Here is a 20,261-nt window from a genome sequence, read left to right on the forward strand (position 1 = left end):
GTTAATTCCCAAGTTGAAGTACCTCAGTAGATGGGTGCAGATTATATAATATGTATAATTATATTAATATATCATTAAAATAAAGTATTAGACTAAAAGTACCCATGTAAAGGCCATCTTGTTTAAACAATACTTGTTTAAAGGAGGACACTCTGTATTCTGCAGCCTTCAAAGGATGTACCTAACATGCAGCCTTCAAAACGAACACAGCCTCTTTGTTATAAATGGTCGTAAATTCCTTTGGTCTATCAGCTCCTGACTCATGTTATAACCTGTCAAGTTTAAGGGCTCCATTGGTTTAACTGGGCCAGTCACAGCTTGGATATGGGGAATATTTGCATAAAATATCAATGTGTTGTCAACCACCAAATATAATTGATGGTTTGTCTGTACTCTTGAGACAGGATAACCTGGCCACAGAGAAGACTGCTTTTATACATTTGTGAAGAATGCATTGTAAACCAGGAAACCACTTTGTTTTCTTTGATGATTGGTGAAGACATGCTGTTTACTATTGATGACTCAGTCTTACATTTTTTATTGGCTATAAGTGTTATTGGTACATTTTAAAGTCATGCAAAGTTAGAGTTGCTGCGTTCTGTTCCTGCAAAAACTTTCTGTTTTAGTTTAAATCCCAGATTTTCTGTGCTCTCCGATTTTAAGACCTCACTGTATATATGCAGTTGTAGCAAAACTAACATTATGAGTAAAACTGTCCACTGTCGGCCCAAATTAAGGCATGCAATTGCCAGAAGTGTTCCTGCTGTCACTTCCAGGGCTTATTCAGGGCCAACAGCCAGTGGCCCGCTGATTACCATTGGGCCAAAGAAGACCAACAGGGGATTGAGGCGTGGTCAATGTCAAAGGCATTTCAGTCGGATGTGGGATATTCCTACCTGAATTCTCCAAGCTTTGACCATAAAGGAATGCCATTGCCAGATGTTTGGAAAATGATGTTTAAACAACCAAAAATGCAACACCTCCAATAGCATAACTGGGGGTTGACTGTTTCCTGGTAACCCAACTGATAAATAATGCTGCTATGTTAGCATATGTGCTACATGTGTACGATCATCAAAAGATAGTTTAATTTACCGTGTTTTGTACACCAGTCTATGCAAATGTTTGTTTAACAAGCTTTAATATCTTGTAATGGAGGAACTTTGACTCATTGATCGATATCATGTTATAAAAGTGCATGTTTATCGCTAACTTTGTAAATTTTGCAGATCGATTTTGGTCTTGCGTCTCGTGGTCCAAAATCATTGGCCCCATCTGGCCAGTTTATGGCTCTGGTTCTCACTGGCCTATAGTGGAAAAGCGGCTAATTTCGGAAATCATTGCACCTAACACCTAGCCCTAAAATATTAGTTGATGTTGATTTGATTTTATTAGTAACAGCCTATAGTATCTCCTTATCCAGATATAATTAATTTATTAAATTTATAAGATTAAATAAATGCACTTAAAAAGGAAAAAAATGCCCATAGAAATCAATTCCACATGGCAAATATTGGCCCTTAATGGAAAAGTACATTTCTGACACTGTTGTTTACAAACCAAGCCTTTATGTCAGTCACTTCTAGTGTAGACACAGTGTTACATACCTGTCTGAAATCCCAAAGTCTTAAGCTCTTTCAGACATGTTTTTTTAAAGTTGGAATTAAACTTTGCTGGAAATCAGATATCTAGGAGCAAGACTGAGCATGTCTGCTTTATTTACTTTCCCCATATTAATTTCTTTCTTTTTCTAACACAAAGGCAAAAATTTGTGCTTTGTGATGTCACACAGTGGCAGTTTATGGTGACCAAATCTTCAAGCTTCAAAAGGAGACAAAAGTATAATTCATAAGCTATTCATGCAGCCGATTCATGAGAAATTGTGTTTTGTTTATCTAAAAACAGGTCCACCACAGGGACAGTAACAACACAACACAGCTGCACACAAACCAGACAATCTAACTTACTAAATATGTCTGACAATCGGAGAATAGATGCATTTCTTTGCCCAGCCTAATTTGTTTGAAACAGAGTTCTCAATCAAACTGAGAGCATTCTTTTGCTAGGGATGGGTGATACCGCTTATTTTCTTTTCAATCCGATACCAATAATTTCAAGTCCAATATCGTCGTTAACAATACTGACACTTCTATTAAATTGATTTAGTTTAAACATGGGATTTATCAGACAAAACAAACATGGTTACTACAATGTTACTTTAATAAAACCATTGTTAATTACTTATTAACAACAATTACACACAAACTCATTCTAAGAAATGTCACCTTTAGATATGTTGTTATTTAGCATGAATTTACTCCAGAAGCAGTTTCAGTGATCCCTCTTGTTTGAACGAGTCTTGTCTGCTTGTGTCTTTCAGTATTTATGCATGTTAAGATGAGCGGAAGAAGAAATAGTTCCCATCCTGCACTAGTATTTGCTAATATCCTTTTTATTTCACTTTGAAGCTTATGATTATTCTTCATGTTCATGGGAACCAAATAAAAACATCCCTAGTTAAAAAAAAATAATAATTAGAATCGATATTTTTGTGTGAGGATTTATATTTTTGATACAACATCAGTATCGGAAGTATCGATACTTTAGGATCAATCCGCCCTTGAGTTTGAAGAGGTGGTCACCATAAACTGCCACTGTGTGACATCACTGAGCACAAATATTTTTCACAAACTCTCCATTTGTGTTAGAAAAAGAAAGAAGGTCATATGGGGTTACAACAACAAAGGGGTGAGTAATCAGTGACTGAATTTTCATTTTGGGGTGAACTAATTGTAAAGTGATCAATGGAAAGGAGGAGGCGAGAACCGGCTTTTCAATATAAATAATGGTTTAATGATAAACTTAAAAGAAGACACAAACACACACACGACGGACATGTCCGTAAACGATCCCTCTCTCCCGCATGATCCTCTGCAGTCATCCTTTATCCCTCACGGAGGCATAATTAGCCTAATACGGGACCGGGTGTGTAGGATCACGACCCGGCCCCGCCCTCCGCCCTGCCACACTAATCCTTTAAGACTGATTTTTGTTTTGTTTTGTTGTTTTGTCTACACTACGTTACATTGTTCTCTGGCTTGAATTACAGTTTGTATCCCACATGGTTTATTTAATGATAAACCACAAAGATATTACAGCTCTACAGCTCTTTTCACATATCTGGATTTAGAGTGAGGAAGACAACTATAGCGGAGTAAAATGGTTCCACTGGTGTATAGAGGTAAATACCAATAGTTGTTTTTGTATTCCTATTTTCACCAACAAAAAGAAACAATCGTTTCATGTTATTTTCAAAAAACAGAGATGATCACAGCAGTCAGCAGCTGTATTTGAAACCACACAGCAGCAGTTTTAATGGCAGTGTTGTTGTTGTTGTTTTGTTTTTTTAATTAATGTCTGTGTAATATGTTTTTATTAATGCCAGGGTAATTACAGGGTACATCGTTTCAAACCAGCTTTACAGGAAATTATGTTGTGATAATTTAAGTGAATAACATGATTCACTTCAGTCTTAGAGCACCCTTGAGAAAGCCAAAGGCAAATATATATATATATATAAAATACATTTATATAAAAAAATGACATTTGTTAGAGTTAGCCTGCTAAATGACCATGTCATTGAACACTGTATAAAGGGTCCATTCAATTTCCAGTGTGCTCGAAACACATCTCCCCCAAAGTATTTTGCAGTATTTGTAAGGACATTGAGTCCAAAGATCATCCTGCCTTTCAAAAGTACACCTTCACCTGGAATCTAAATCCCCCGACTACAAAGTCATTCCAGTTGAATTTCAGTCAGACGGGTTTACGACAGATTGGATCCACTGACAGCTGCTCAGACAAACACATTTACACACTCACAGGGGAGAATGTCTGTGGAAGTGTCCGGTGGCCAACATCTGAACATGAAAGATACTGGATTATCAGTGAGGGATATAATTGATATAAAGTTGACCAACCATAGGAAATGAATTGGAGAGACCCTGACACAGTGCAATAATTTTTTTTATTTTATTTGTTGAATACAAATATCGATAAATGTGCTTATTTGCATGTGCAAATGAATGGTGTAAATGAGAAATGTACAGGTATATAAGATCTAAAAAGCATAAAACTACAAAAGGGAAGAATAAATCATTTTATAATTTCTTAAAAATTAAAATAAGTTACACCCGTACTGCTTCTGATCAAAAATGACCACAAACAGATTTGACCTTTCCCAATCAGCCTAGGAGGGTTAAAATATGTTACTCTGTTTGCTTGCATGAATTTTTTAAGTATATTCACAATGGGATCTCATGAGTGTTCATATGTATTCTTATGTAAAGTGTGGCTCTAGCACACATACATTTGCTTATGTTTGCATAGACACTGAATCTACAATATTGACATAATAGTGACAGTATCTGAAAGATAATCACTCCAGGTATGAACAACATTAGAGACGTACAAATGTTTACAAATCCTTATTCAGTCTATGAATATTGAATTCATTGAATTAATTTATTGTATTTATAATCAATAAGATTAATGAAATTCACAAAGTTCATGCCTTCACAGGTGTTTTTTATATTGTTAAGAAATGTCAGATTAGGTTTAGGGGTAGGTGTGGGGTTGAAAAATATATAAAATTGAATAAAATAGTTTATTGTTGCTTATCTTTTCCATAATTTGTGTCACTATAGTAGAGCCGTGCTAAGGGTTTGTGCCAGAGAAGGAAAGCTTGTGGGTTTCTTCAGAAATGACACAATCATCGTAGCTTCAGGGAACCCTTATGTGCTTTATTTCTTTGACAGCAACAACTGGAGTTAACTGTCAACAAAATCACCTGCATCATATAAGGTTGTACCTGGTGTGACACTGAATAGGTTTTATTGGGATATTTCTTTTCATGATGTTTACTTCGGTGTCTCCCGGTCACTGATAAAACAACAGATTCAACTGCTAAATTCAAACATACATGCCTTCTTAAGACTGACATTCAACAAATTCAGACAATAGTTCAACGCAACAATATAAGAACAGTATACAGAACACTTCGGGCTTATCTCTTCTATGTATTAACTATTTCAAACATTCTCTGAAATGTGTTCTTCCACCATAAATAAATACATTTATACAATTAATTACAAATTTCTGTTTCTATTGGTGGTATTTCAAAGATTGATTATCTAATGTTTTTGGAAATACCCCATATGTTGTATGTATTATAACATTTTTAAGTAATTCATACTGAAACAAAAGTGTATTAAAACTGTAAAACAAAACAAAAATATTCTATGAATTTTATTCAGTTTTAATTCCACTTACCTAATTTCAAATTCCGATTACAAGTGCAACCTAACTACATCTCACGACAAGCCATAATAATAGTACGAGATGGCAAAATCATAAGAAATTGTGAGAGTTGCATTGTATAAATATAGAAGACTTTTAGTCCCATAGAGAAAAATGAACAAACCAATGAACAATGTTATTAGGATTTTTCCTAAATTTAACTCCTAACCCAAATTTAATCCTGGTCAAACTTTATTTAGTGTTATACAGTGTTCATGCTATTGTGTAATTTAATAGGTAATTACTGTTATACTAATTAACTATTTGTAATTGCTGTGCAATTGTTTTGTAGAGCTGCTAGTCCTTACATATAGTTATTGGTATTACTATGGTCATTAATAATAGTAACATGTAATACATGTTACATGAATACTGTAAAATAAAGTGTTACCGTAAACCTAACCATAAAGTCTGACACTAATCCAAACCATAAACCTCACCATGATTTTAATAGGAAAATCTTTGTTGTGTACCATGGAAGAAAGAGAAACATAAGGGTTTTGCTCCGTTGGGGTGGACGGTAGTATCCTTCCTCCCTCCCGGATTTCGGCACCAGTGTAAAGGGGTTCAATGGGAAGGAGGAGGCGAGAACCGGCTTGACAATATAAATCATATTTTTTTATATAAAACTTAAACAGACACAAACACACATGACGGACATGTCCGTAAACTATCTCTCCCGCACAATCCTCCGCAGTCGACCTTTATCCCTCTGGGAGGCTTGATTAGCCTGATAAGGGACCGGGTGTGTATGATCATGACCCGGCCCCGCCCTCCGCCCTGCCACATTAAGTGCATATAAACGCAATAGTAAGTGCAATTAATGTGGGTTGGTTAAGTGCTCGCGGATCAGCTGGTTTTTGAATGTTGAGATGGTAACAGCAGATTGTGTGGAGGTTGGAAGTTCATTCCACCACAGAGGAACAGAGAAAGTGAATGATCATGAAATAGACTTTGAGCCTCTTTGTGATGGGACCACCAGACGCTGCTCATTCATAGACCACAGAGAGTGAGTTGGGGCATAGACCTGGAGAAATAAATGGAAAAGGGTGCAGTTCCATTGGCTGTCCTGAAAGCCAGTGTCAAAGCTTTGTATTTGATGCGGGCAGAAACAGGTAGCCACTGGAGTGAAATTAAGAGTGGGGTGACATGAGCCCTCTTTGGCTGATTGAAGAACAGACACACTGCTGCATTCTGGACCATCTGCAGTGGCTTAATTGAGTTAGCTGGAAGGCCAGCCAACAGAGCATTGCAGTAGTCCAATCTTGAAATGACCAGAGCTTGGACCAGGAGCTGTGCAGCACATTCAGACAGGAAAGGTCTGATTTTCCTGATGTTGTAAAGTGTGCATCTGCAAGACTGGGCAGATGATGAGACATGGGCAGTGAAATTAAGCTGTTCATCTACCACCACTCCCAGGTTCCGGGATGTTCTGGTTGTTGTTAGTATAGTTGAATGAAGATTAATAGTGAGGTTGTGGTCAATAGATGGGTTGGCTGGGATCACAAGGAGTTCTTACTTGGCAAGGTTGAGCTGTAGGTGTCATTCCTACATCAAGGCTGAAATGTCAGAGAGGCAGGCATAGATACGAGCTGAGACAGTAGGATCATTAGGCTGGAATGACAAGTAGAGCTGCGTATCGTCTGTGTAGCAGTGGTATGTGTCTGTGGCGGCGGGGGCGTTGCTGAGCGCTCTTCCGGAGAGAAAGCGGTAAAGGTGCACACACCTGAGTGCAATAATGTCTATCACCTGTTTCTGATTGCAGTACGCACTGGGGAGAGCAATAAAAAGGTACCATGCCAGAGATGAGGGAGAGAGAGCTACCTGTCTGAAAGAGACTGTGTTGTGTTTAGCTAAAGAGTGTTATGCTGAAAAGCCCCTTTGAGTTTATTTATTAAAGTTATACATTTGAGTTGAAGCCCGAGTTTCCTGTGTCCTCCTTTCCCTCCCTTCCTTGAATGTTTTCAGTGTCTTAATGATCTGTCCAAGTGATGATGAATAGTTTGAGAAGAGGAGGGATCCAAGCACTGATCCCTGAGGAATACCAGTGGTCAGCTGATGTGTATCTTTCTTCTGCTGAACACAAACAAAGATTTTAGAAGAATATTTCAGCTCTGTAGGTCCATACAATGCAAGTGAATGGGATGTTTAATCTCAACCAGTAGGTGGAGATAGGCACGTAGAATGTGAATAATCAAAAACAAAGAAGAGAATGTGAATGTGAAAGTGGAGATTTAAAGTAAAATAATTATTTAAATATTGATCTGTTTCACACCTACACCTATCCATGCAACAATGTAATCCATGTATTTAAAGGGATGGTTCACCCAAAAATCTCTCATCATTTACTCACCCTCATGCCATCCCATATGTGTTTGATTTTCTTTCTTCTTCAGAAAACAAATGAAGATTTTTAGAAGAATATTTCAGCTCTGTAGGTCCATATAATGCAAGTGCCTAAAAGTAATTTTATTCATTTATTCATGTATTTGTGTTCTGCTGAAGAAAGAAAGTCACACACATCTGGGATGGGTTGTGAGAAAATGAGAGAATTTTCATTTTTGGGTGAACTATCCCTTTAAGTACATCATTAAGTTACATAATATAAGGGATCATTTTGATTAAATTTGATACTACTGTAAATATATTTATAAACAAAATGTTATAAATAAAGATATAATGATACTTTCACAATATATGTATTTATGTTTGAATATATTGATGTTTAACATTTTCATATATTATTTTGTTATTTACATCTATTTGCTCTGGCTACAACCTTATCAACTAACCTTATCTTTTTAAAGTTATATCTAAAATTACAACTTTGTCATGACAATGAAACCCTGTAATCCTGGTAAGGTTAGTAATTTTCATGTTAACAAGTAAAATGTTCACACCCTATGGCTATACTTTTGAAATTATGTGTACAGTATTTTAGCGTTAGTGTGTCCGTTTTTTTAAATAATGAGGGGCAAGTCGGAATTCATTTATGCATTGTGAGTGTATAATTTATTTGCACATTTTGTCATGTGCAACTGTGAATTATGTATTTAAGAGGTTTTGAAATAAAATCAAAACACAATAAAGCTGGTTGAACCACAGATCTCCAACAGCTTTCCAATTTTTTTCCAATGTTTTTGACCCGATCCCAGATCCAGAAAGAGGTGAATTGTTAACTCTAACAGATGCAGCTACTAAAAGCAGTATGTGTACTACATTACACTTCCAGAGTTATGTGGAGACTTGTTGAACATTTAATTTAAAAACTAATGCAATTACCCTTGAGTTGGTCCCCCATTTACTGCTATAACAGCGAGGAGCTCAGACAATGTTGAACTGGCAGACGGAGACCTTGGCATCACGATAGTTCTCATCAAACCACTTTCCATTGGCTGTGCTGGAGAGGATGGCACAGTTCTGACTGTGGCCACCATCAGGCTGGTGGGTGATCTCTGATTCCCAGTTCTTGAAGCGTATGGTGGAGCCGGTTTGGTCTGTCCATTCCCCCTCCATAGATATGTCATTGATGCCCAACCATATGTGCCCTTCTGGCCTGATGGTCTGGCGGACATACGCGTACAGCTGGTCATTCTCGTCACCAGAAACAGGGCTGCTAAGTGTGCCACCTTTTGCTATGCAGTCATCGCTTGCTGCGTGAAAGGTCTTCTTCATCGTGTCCACAAGAAAACACTTGCCAGGGATCTTGAAATTGAGTACTTTTTAGGAGTACCCCTCTAAAGGTGGTTAGCTGGTCTCCAAGCTAGGTATGTAATGTACAGTATGTTTTCTTTAACGTAAAGTGTGAATCTAGCAAACATTTGCTAGATACAAATGGTACATTTTACATTTGCATTGAAACTGAAACGTACAACATGTTGATGTACTAACATCATCTAAAATGTAAGTAATTTTACATATGAACAACATTAGAGCCGTACAAATGTTTACAAATGCTTATTGAACCCATGAATATTGGATTCATGGAATTAACTGGTTAATTTATTTTATGTTTAATCAATGAGATTGATGAAATTTTCAATGCCATCACATTTATTTAACAGAACTGATGCATTTACCTAAATTGACATTCTAATAATTCCATTCTGTTTGGTGATTTCTGGTGTCATAAGATTTAAAGTGATATAATGGTCAAAGGATTATATCACTTTAACCAAAACTAAATGTAAAGAGATATAAACGGGCAAGGAGGAAGCGAGAACTGACTTGACAATATAAATAATAGTTTAATGAAAAACTTAAATAAACGACACAAACACACACGCCCGTAAATTATCTCTCTCTCACGCACCATCTTCCACAGTCGGCCTTTATCCCTCTCGGAGGCTTGATTAGCCTGATAAGGGACCGGGTGTGTAGAATCACGACCCGGCCCTGCCCTCCGCCCTGCCACACTAAACTATAATGTTGAAATTAATAAAAATTATTTATATTACTATGTACTTGGGAGGTTTTAACAATCCTGGCTTCCTGTTCTGGTTGCTGCTGGCACGCTGCATGAGTCTGTGTTTGTTTGTAGCTTGCCAACCTGCTTAGCATTGTTTATTCATCTACATTTCTACGTTTTATCCTTTGCTATTATTCCACGTGCTTCTGTTTTTTTCTTTCCGCTTTTCTACAGTTTCAACTGCTTGTTTATTACCACACGCACCCGTTTTCTTTTCTTTTTCTGTTCTTTTTCTGCTTGTCTACATCTCGCATATTGACTGCATGCATTAGATTTCTCTGTGTTTTGCATGGATTATTTTATCAATCTCAAACCTCTGTTGATCAGGAACTACCACAACAACAACAAACAACTGCGTGAGGGATTCATATCAATCTCAAACCCTTGCCGCTCAAAAACAACCATAATAACAACAACAACAACAAACAATTGCGGTAAGTCATGGCATCCGCTCATGTTATTCCTTCCTGCATTGCATGCCACATGTTTACTATAGCTTCATCCATGAGCAGTGAGAGATTTACAAGTGATAAATGTAAGGAATTAGTCAGGCTGATGGAGAAGGTAAATTAATGAGACACTAATCTGAACACTAGTGGAAGTCAGTGAGAAAGAGAAGCCGGTAGATACGGTTTCGGATGTGGGTAGAACAGCAAGCAACACACACACACTTTAGTTCCGGCTGTAGAGCCCCCACAACAGGGTGTTTGGGTGACGTCTTGGCGGAATACTTGCTCAACAAAGCAACATCACTCGCCTGTTCCTGTTAGGGTTTCCAATCGATTCTCTCCACTCAGTGATACACCCACTGAGAATCTTATTGAAAGAGCCCTTGTTATAGCTGATTCTTTTGTAAGGAATGTGGAAATAGAGACTCCAGCCACAATTGTTAAATGCATTTTTGAGGCTCGGTTGTCTGATATCAGATCAAATTTACAAGTGCTGGCTAATCACTACAGATAATGTTAAAGAGGTGTGTGAACTTGCAATAATGATGTTAGACACTGAAATATGCTCTGGCCCCCTCCCTGCTCGTCGTGGTGATGGGGATTATAGTCAATTAGTGTCACTGAATGGCTGGATGTCTGAATGGTTTCCGGAGAATAGCATAGGATTTATAGAGTTTTTGGGGTAGACCTTACCTCCCAAAGAGAGACGGACTCCATCCATCCAGGGAAGGTATCACTCTCCTCTCTAGTAATTTGGTTCCTAGTCTTAATAGTAACAGTATTTGACTAACTGGGGCCAAGGTGAGGAAGCAGACAAACTGACTAATCTAAACGTCTGCTAGCTGCCTTAAAAAATCACACAGGTCACATAAACCAGCATCTGTGCCGGTTCCTCGAACTACCAACTTGAACACAAACCCATCACTAAATTGTTTAGAAAAAATTGGTTAATGTAAAACTTGAAAATAGCAAAAACAATTGTAGATAAACATAATTAAAACGTAGGTCTACTAAACATTAGATCTCTTTCAACAAAAGCACTAATTGTAAATTAATACAGATCATAGTTTGGGTGCGCTGTTTTTGGTAGAAACATGGCTCAAACCGGATGAATATATTAGTTTAAATAAATCTACTCCCCCAGGTTATTGTTATAAACATGACCCTTGTCTCATATACTCAGTAAGTCAAAAGTCTGTAAGAACTGGATGTAATAACAGAAAATATAAATACAGTCTTTGCTAGGACTCTTGATAGCGTCGCCCCGCTTTGATGAAAGAAAATTAAAGAAAAAATCCCTGCACCGTGGTACACTGATCACACACATGCTCTGGAGCACAAGTGGAAGAATGGAGCACAAGTGGAAGAATACAAAATGTGATGTATTTCGCTGTGCATTGAAGGATAGTGTCTGTAGCTACAAACAGGCACTAAAAGCTGCCAGGTCAGCCTATTTGAATAAAAACTCATAGAAAATAACCACAACAATCCAAGGTGTCTATTCAGTTCTGTGGCTAAATTGGTTAGGAATAAAGCCTCGACTGAACCAGATATTCCATCACAGCACAATAGTAATGACTTCATGAATTTCTTTACTGATAAAATTTAAATCATAAGAAATAAAACTGGAATTGTGTAATCGTCTGTCACAGTACCTCAGAAAAAGGTGTCCCATCATTTTCCTCACAAGCAACTTTAATGCTTCACTGTCATAGCAAAAACCACAACATGTATGTTAGATCCAATACCTACTTAGCTCTTAAAAGAGGTATTTCCTGTAATCTCAGAATCTCTTTTTAATATTATTAACACTTCGCTATCCTTAGTACATGTCCCAAAAACTTTCAAATGGCAGTTATCAAACCGACACAGCTTGATCCCATAGAATGGGCTAATTAGAGACCGATTTCAAAACTCCCATTTATGTTGTAAATACTAGAAAAGGTATTGTAATCTCAACTATGTTCATTTCGACAGAGAAATAGTATATATGAACAATATTAGACAGGATTTAGGCCCCATAAAAGTACAGAGACTGCAGTTATCAGAGTTACAAGAGACTTGCTCTAATCATTGGATCGCAGCTGCATTTCTCTTTTAGTGCTTTTAGATCTTAGTGCGGCCTTCGACACAATAGATCACGACATTGTCATATGTTGGCATTTGTGGACTTGCATTAGCATGGTTAAGTCCTATTTAGCAGACAGCTACCACTTTGTCTGTGTAAATGAGGAATTGTCAAATCAAACAAGTATGGAGTGCCACACGTATAAGTTTTAGGGCTTCTGCTTTTCTGCTTCCCCTGGGAGATATTATCAGGAATTATGCTGACGATACCCAACTTTATATTTCTTCAATACCAGACAAAATTTCACAATTGTCCAAATTTTCAGAGTGTATCAATGAAATCAAGTCAATTCATTTTTATTTGTATAGAGCCTTTCACAACACACATTGTTTCAAAGCAGCTCTACAAAAGGTCAGACATTAACAGAAGATAAAACTGTAATGGCTATAATGTCTATGAGTCATCATTGTATAGTTTGATAAAATACGATTGTGAATTGTGTTTAAAAATAAGTATTTAAATAATAGTTGTATTTATAACCCCAGTGAGCAAGCCGAAGGCGACTTGTGCAAGGAACACAAAACTCCATAAGATGTTGGTTAATGGAGAAAAATAACCTTGGGAGAACCAGACTCACTGTGGGGGCCAGTTCCCCTCTGGCTAACATCATGAATATAATGTAAATATTACTTATGTATAGTGCAAGTCATGGTTTAAAATTATTAAACTAAGTAAGTGTTAAGGTACAGTGTTTAAACAAAGATTTTGTATGAACTGTAAGTTTAATGACTAATGTCTTTGAAGTCCATCTTGTCTTAACTGCAGAAGTTCACAAAGATGCAATTGGCCTTGCTAATTGGCTTATGAAGGGGTTTGTTGGCAATTAATTGATAGTCAATGTATTCCATTTCAAGAGTGTTGTCCATCATTAAACCGAGGTAATGCAGGCAGAGATCAGTTAGGTGCATCACAGTTCAACCTGGCCGGTAATTTCAGTGAGATCTATCCTAAGTCCATGGTTCAGGCAATGGTATATGAAGTATCCCATGTCTTATGGTTGGAGTTGGCATCAGTTCATCCTCTGAAGTGCATCATAATAGACTGAAGTGATGTTTGGCTGGCACCAGCTGCTATTAGTAATCATCACACAGCGACATGTAGCAGATGAGTCCAACACGAAGCAGGAATGGAGCTGGATCCAGCCAGTTCTGGTGACCTCAGAATATGAGTCCTGAGGTTGAGACAGGGAAACAAATAAAATAATGTTAGCTTTTAAATAATTGCAGAGTTATAGATCATGATCACTGTTGCTGGTTCCGGTAGACCTAACTAAAGCAACCGAATTGTGTGTTGAGGGATTAATTAGGTGTATGCCTGTCTAAATAGATGAGTCTTTAGTCTAGACTTAAACTGAGAGAGTGTGTCTGCATCTCGAACAGTGTTAGGGACACTATTCCATAGTTTAGGAGCCAAATATGAAAAGGATCTACCTTCGTTTGTGGATTTTGATATTCTAGGAACTATTAACAGGCCAGAATTTTGCGATCTTAATGAACGTGTTGGAATATAGCGAGGTAGAAGATCACTTAAGTACTGCGGAGCTAGACCATTCAAAGCTTTGTACGTAGTTAACAGAATTTTAAAATCAATACGGAATTTAACAGGTAGCCAATGTAACGATGATAAAATGGGGCTAATAAGATCATATTTCTTGGTTCTCGTCAGTATTCTGGCTGCTGCATTTTGAACCAATTGAAGTTTATTTATTGATCTTGCTGGACATCCTCCCAGTAATGCATTACAATAAACTAGTCTTGAGGTCATGAACGCATGAATTAGTTTTTCTGAATCAGCAACAGAGAGCACGTGTCGTAATTTAGAAATACTTCTTAGGTGGAAGAATGCTGTTCTACAAACATTGGTCATTTGATTTTCAAAGGACAGATAGGTATCAAATATAACACCTAATTTCTTGGCTGTTGAAGATGATGTAACAGTACATCCATCTTTTTGGTCCAATAATTAGTACCGCTAATTTGGAGAATTGTGAAATCTCATCAGGTTTATAGCGGTTTGATAACTGTCATTTTAAAGTTTATTGGGACATGTCCTAGTTGGTATTGGATCTAAAAAAAAATTTGTGGCTTTTGATGTTTTGTTAAGTTTGTTAGCTCTTCATGACCTATGACAGTGAAGGATTGAAGTTGCACGTGAGGAAAATTATTCGACACTGTTTTCTGAGGTGCTATGACAGATGATTGCATAATTCCAATTTTATTTCTCATTATTTAAATTTGATCAGTAAAGAAATTCATGAAGTCATTACTCTTGTGCTGCGACGTAAAATCTGGTTCTGTTGAGGATTTATTCCTAACCAATTTAGCCACAGTACTGAATAAACATCTAGGATAGCTGTGGTTATTTTCTATGAGTTTACTAAAATATGCTGACTTGGCAGCTTTTAGTACATGTCTGTATCTACAGACACTATCCTTCCATGTACCCTGAAATACCTCTAATTTTGTATTTTTCCACTTGCGCATTTTGTGTGCTGCTGTCTTTAGAGCATGAGTGTGATCATTGTACCATGGTGCAGGGCTTATTTCTTTAATCGAAGGGGGGCAACACTATCAAGAGTGCTATAGAGTACTGTATTTATATATTTTTATATTTCATCAAGTTCGTCTGGGCCTTACTGAGTGTATGAGATAGATCTGGAAGATTATTAGTGAATCTATCTTTAGTGGCCAAAAGAATAGTTCTACCTGAACGATAGTGTGGTGTAGATTGAGTAACATTAGCTGCAGAATTTCTATATTATCAACATCAACTCCATATGACAGAATTAAATCTAGCCTATGATTATGGCAATAAGCTGGCCCTGTAACATATTGTCTGACTCCAATAGTGTTGAGAATATCGATAAATGCTAATCCCAATGTGTCATATTCGTTACCTATGTGAATGTTGAATTCACCAACAATTAAAGCTCTATCTATAGTAACTACAAGATCTGATAAAAATTTAGCAAATTCACCAATGAAATCAGAATACAGCCCGGGGTGATCTATACACTGTAGCAAGGGTAAAAGACAACATACCGTAATTTCCGGACTATAAGCCGCAACTTTTTTCCCACGCTTTGAACCTCGCGGCTTATACAATGATGCGGCTAATATATGGATTTTTCCCGCTTTCAAATTTTATATAAAAAAAAAAACATTCTGTGACGTGCTCAGTTTTTTGGCCGCGTGAAGCTTTCATTAGACCAATGAAATTGCTGAACGGGTTAAGGTCAAAACAACTTTTTTTGTTTACTGTTTAGATTAAATCGAGCGCGCTCAAACTTCCCATCATTCTGATTACGGTAGTACCGGTAATTTTGTCACCCTCACCATGGCAAAGACATGGAGAAACGCATATGATGCTGCTTTCAAGTTGAAGGCGATTGATCTGGCTGTTGAAAAGGAAATAGAGCTGCTGCACGGGAGCTTGGTCTTAATGAGTCGATGATAAGACGTTGGAAACAGCAGCGTGAGGAATTGATTCAAAAAGTGCAAAAAGACAACTAAATCTGAGGCTACTCAACTCCGACACCGAAGGAGATGACTTCAGTGGTTTCAGTGCACAGGACGAGGAAGATAGTGACCAATGACTTTCTTGGTAGGCTACTGTTTACTGCAAATGTTTTATTACAAGCCGTGTGTGGCAGCGGGCGTGGTCAAGCGCCCGTCCGGAGAGAAAAGCTGTAGGCGCTTACACCTGCGCTAAATTATGTCTAACACCGGTGTCTAATTTCAAGTGCCCTGCTTCACGTGTCCTTCTTGGGAAAACTGTCACGTGGGCACCAGTGTGACAGTTTTCAGCAGGGCACTTGACGTTCCAGGTAAGGCTTTTAATGGCCACAGCAATGTTTATAATCAATTTTATAAAGTTTCTCAATTCTTCTATGCGCCAACACTAGACTGACGTGTGTCACTCTCTCAGCTCTGTGGCTGCTGCCTTTTTTATGCCGCTCTCCCCATGCTTACTGAAATTAGACACCGGTGTTAGACATAATTTAGCTCAGGTGTAAGCGCCCTTACCGCTTTTCTCTCCCGGACGGGCGCTTGACCACGCCCCCGCTGCCACACCGTGTTTTGTTAAAGCCTATTTATTTTGGTTACAAGCCGTATTTCGTTAAAGCCTGAGTAAAGTTCATTTGTTTCAATGTACCAGTAGGCACCTGCGGCTTATAGACAGGTGCGGCTTATTTATGTTCAAAATAATATTTTATTTAAAAATCAGTGGGTGCGGCTTATATTCAGGTGCGCTAAATAGTCCGGAAATTACGGTAGTTTTTTTTATTTATATCTGACGGTGTCACATTTGTCAACATTAAGCATTATTAGATCAAAAGACTTACATTTATATCCTGTCCTCTGAGTAATACCAAAAACTTCACTGTAAATTGTAGCAACACCTCCTCCTCGACCCTTCAGACGAGGCTCATGTTTATAACAATAACCTGGGGGAGTGGATTCATTTAAACTAATATATTAATCCGGTTTAAGCCAGGTTTCAGTTAAACATCCAAAGTGCAAAGTGCATCCAATCTATGATCTGTAATAATTTCATTTACAATTAGTGCTTTGGTAGAAAGATATCTAATGTTTAGATCTCCTATCTTTATATGATTTAATTTGTATATTTTGTTCAAGTTTTACCTTAATCGAAATAATTCTAAATGATTTAGTGAGTGTTTTGTGTTTGGTAGTTCGGGGAACAGACACAGTCTCTACTGGGACCCACTCACCCAGCCCACTACCTTTTTGAACTGTTGCCTACTAGCCGATGCTTCAGAGCTCTGAGCATCAGAACCGTCAGACACAGGAACAGTTTTTTCCCTCAGGCTATCCATCTCATGAAGTCTATTTATATTATCCAACATATCCACTTCTGCCATTACATACATTGCTCTGTACATAATATACTGTATTTTGTTCTTTATATAATGGATTTGTATTAGATTTGCACTACGTGTGTGTATGTGGGTATGTATGTAGGTGTGTGTCTGACTGTATTTTTGTCTGAGTTTTTAGTTTTTTAATTATCTATGACTTGCTGCTCTTTTTGTATTGTTTTTGTATTGTTTTTGTATTGTTGTGCACTGGATGCTCCTGTCACCAAGACAAATTCCATGTATGTGTAAGCATACTTGGCAATAAAGTTGATTCTGATTCTGATTCTCTATGAGATATCTATGTGTTGCAGTTTATGTGACCTGTGTGACATCTCAAGGCAGCTAACAGACATTCGGATTAACCAGTTTGTCTGCTTGCTGACCTGGGCCCCAGTTAGTCAAATACTATAATTATTAAGACTATAAGCCAAATTACTAGAGAGTAGAGCAGCACCTTCCCTGGAGGGATGGAGTCCGTCTCTTTAGCAGGTCAGGTCTACCCCAAAAACTTCCAATTGTCTATAAATCCTATTCTATTCTATCCTATTCTATTCTCCAGACACCACTCAGCCATTCAGTGACACTAATCTACTATAAACCTCATCACCATGAGCAGGGAGGGGACCAGAGCATATTACAGTGTCTGACATCGTTTTTGCAGATTTGCACACCTCTTTAACATTATCTTTTATGATCTCTGACTGGCGAAGCCGGACATCGTTAGTGCCGACATGAATAACAATTTTAGAAAATCTACAGTTAGCATTAGCCATCACTTGTAAATTTTATTTGATATCAGACACTCTGGCAACCGAAATGCATTTAACAATAGTGGCTGGAGTTTCTATTTCCACGTTCCTTACAATAGAATCACCAATAACAAGGGCTCTTTCGACATGATTCTCAGTGGGTGTATCACTGATTGGGGAGAATCGATTGGAAACCCTAACCGTGTGTTCAGTGTGTTCAGTGTGAGGCAAGAGCATTAAAATTCGCTCTGGCTACCCAGCCAACAACGCTATCGAAGATTCGTGGATGCTCTGACGTAGTTGAAATGGGCGGCAACGTTCATTCGGAATTCTTGGTTTTGTGAACTATATTTAAAGGGGCTGCAAAACATCCAGACATGTCGACCGGTATCTTTTTGCCGACCTAACACAAGTAGCGTATATCCTCATGAAATATTTTAAATGTGAAAGTAAGAAATCGATCAATGTCAGAAATTAATTAAAGATTATGGTTGTTTGTTATCAAAATAATACAAATAAAAATACATATTGTTAAATAACTATTGCTTGGTGGGAACCAAAGTTTACACTGTTGTGTTCTCCAGACTTCACTAGAGCAGAGCACTTCTATATTCTAATAGGTTGCCGCTGAACCGCACAAAAGCTCATTACCATAATTTTGCCTGCACTTGAACTTTCCTCTGACGCCCACAATGACCAAGACTCACCGGCTATGGATGCGCCGCTTCTCGCCACCAAGAGACACTGGCTGCCATAGAAATTTAATGATTTCTGGTTGATTTGATGCTTTTGACACCTTTGGTCTTAACGCAACGGGAGAGTGGTGTCACTTTGCTGAGCGAGTATGCCGCTGAGACGTCCTCCAAACATCCTGCTGCGGAAGCTCTACAGCCGGAACCAAAGTGTGCCTCTAACGCATTAACCTTCTCCGTCAGCCTGACTAATAACTTACATTTATCAAATGTGAATCCCTCACTGCTGATGGAAGAGGCTATTGTAAACATGTGACATGCAAGCAGGAAGAAATAACATGAGCGGTTGCCATGACTTACCGCACGCAACTTAAGTTGTTTGTTGTTGTTGTTGGTTGTTCCTGAGTCGTTAGGGTTTGAGATTGATGTGAATCCCTCACGCAATTGTTTATTGTTGTTGGTTGTTCTTGATAACAACCAGCTGCTTTTGTGCTTTGAGATCTATGCAATAATCCATGTAACACAGAGGAGAAAAAACGCAGATGAAACAGTAGAAAAGCAGTAAAATGACAAATGATAAAAAGATGAACGTATGAGAATAAGAATAAACTATGCTAAGCAGGCTACAAACACAAACACTCGTGCCACTAGTGGGAAAGTTAGGAGAAATATAGAGAAACAAGTTTTAGCAGCTCAATCAAAGATTGGATGACCAGAAATTTCCTTCTACTAGGTTCCGACAAAACAGAGTGTAACAGGACTGGTCGATGTGGGAATATGGAAGCATGGTTTAGGTAGCTTCAAACTTTTATTCAAAAAATAAACACTCAAAAGTTTGATAAAACACTCAAATGCACCACAATTCTGTGCATCACTCTCTCTCACTTGATGAGTGAATTTTAATTTTTGGGTGAAGTATTTCTTTAATGATCCCCCAAGTTAAGCAATACAGTTTAGTTACATTTTCTGTTCTCTTTATGTACATTGTCAGGCTTGATTCAGTACCTGTTTTTAAAACTTGCTGTTCCTTCAACAGATTCAGATCCTGCACAATCTCTTCTATCTGCTTCTTCAGCTCCTCAATAGCAGCACTGTTAGCAGACTCTGAGGTTTAAACCAGCACGTATGAACATAATTTACACATCATCTATAAAAATAATAATAATTATTGACCATATTCAATAATTAAAAAAATAAAATAATAACAATAAAATTACTGATTTATTAAACTCAATATTTATAGAATATATATATTTTTAGAATCTAAGAAAAAATGTGTTTGTGTAAAAACAAAAATATGTATTTAACTTTTTTCCCCATTTTCTTTCTTTGTTGACCTCTGCTCCATGGATGCCTGCATCATAAAAATGAAACAAAAAAAAAAACTATTTCACTGCTTTAAAATCCATATCCCTCTCTGTAATTCTCAGTAAAGGTCTTTGTGTCACAAACAGCACTGATCTGTTCCAGTACTTGAGTGAAACTGCCCATTATGTGCTGCGTAACATCATGAGGACATGAATCATGAGCACAGA

At 37.6% G+C, this 20,261-nt stretch overlaps 1 protein-coding gene across 1 annotated transcript; it reads right to left on the bottom strand.

Annotated features, from left to right (window-relative positions):
- Nucleotides 1–8,682: 8,682 nt before the first annotated feature.
- On the bottom strand, nucleotides 8,683–20,135 carry clec3ba (C-type lectin domain family 3, member Ba). The gene is given in 4 exon segments (XM_052147471.1): nucleotides 8,683–9,077; nucleotides 19,732–19,830; nucleotides 20,035–20,110; nucleotides 20,112–20,135. Coding segments are annotated over 4 exon segments (594 nt in total).
- Between the last annotated feature and the right edge of the window lie 126 nt (nucleotides 20,136–20,261).

The sequence above is a fragment of the Xyrauchen texanus genome, chromosome 17 (genome assembly GCF_025860055.1).
Source record: "Xyrauchen texanus isolate HMW12.3.18 chromosome 17, RBS_HiC_50CHRs, whole genome shotgun sequence".
NCBI classification, from domain to species: domain Eukaryota; kingdom Metazoa; phylum Chordata; class Actinopteri; order Cypriniformes; family Catostomidae; genus Xyrauchen; species Xyrauchen texanus.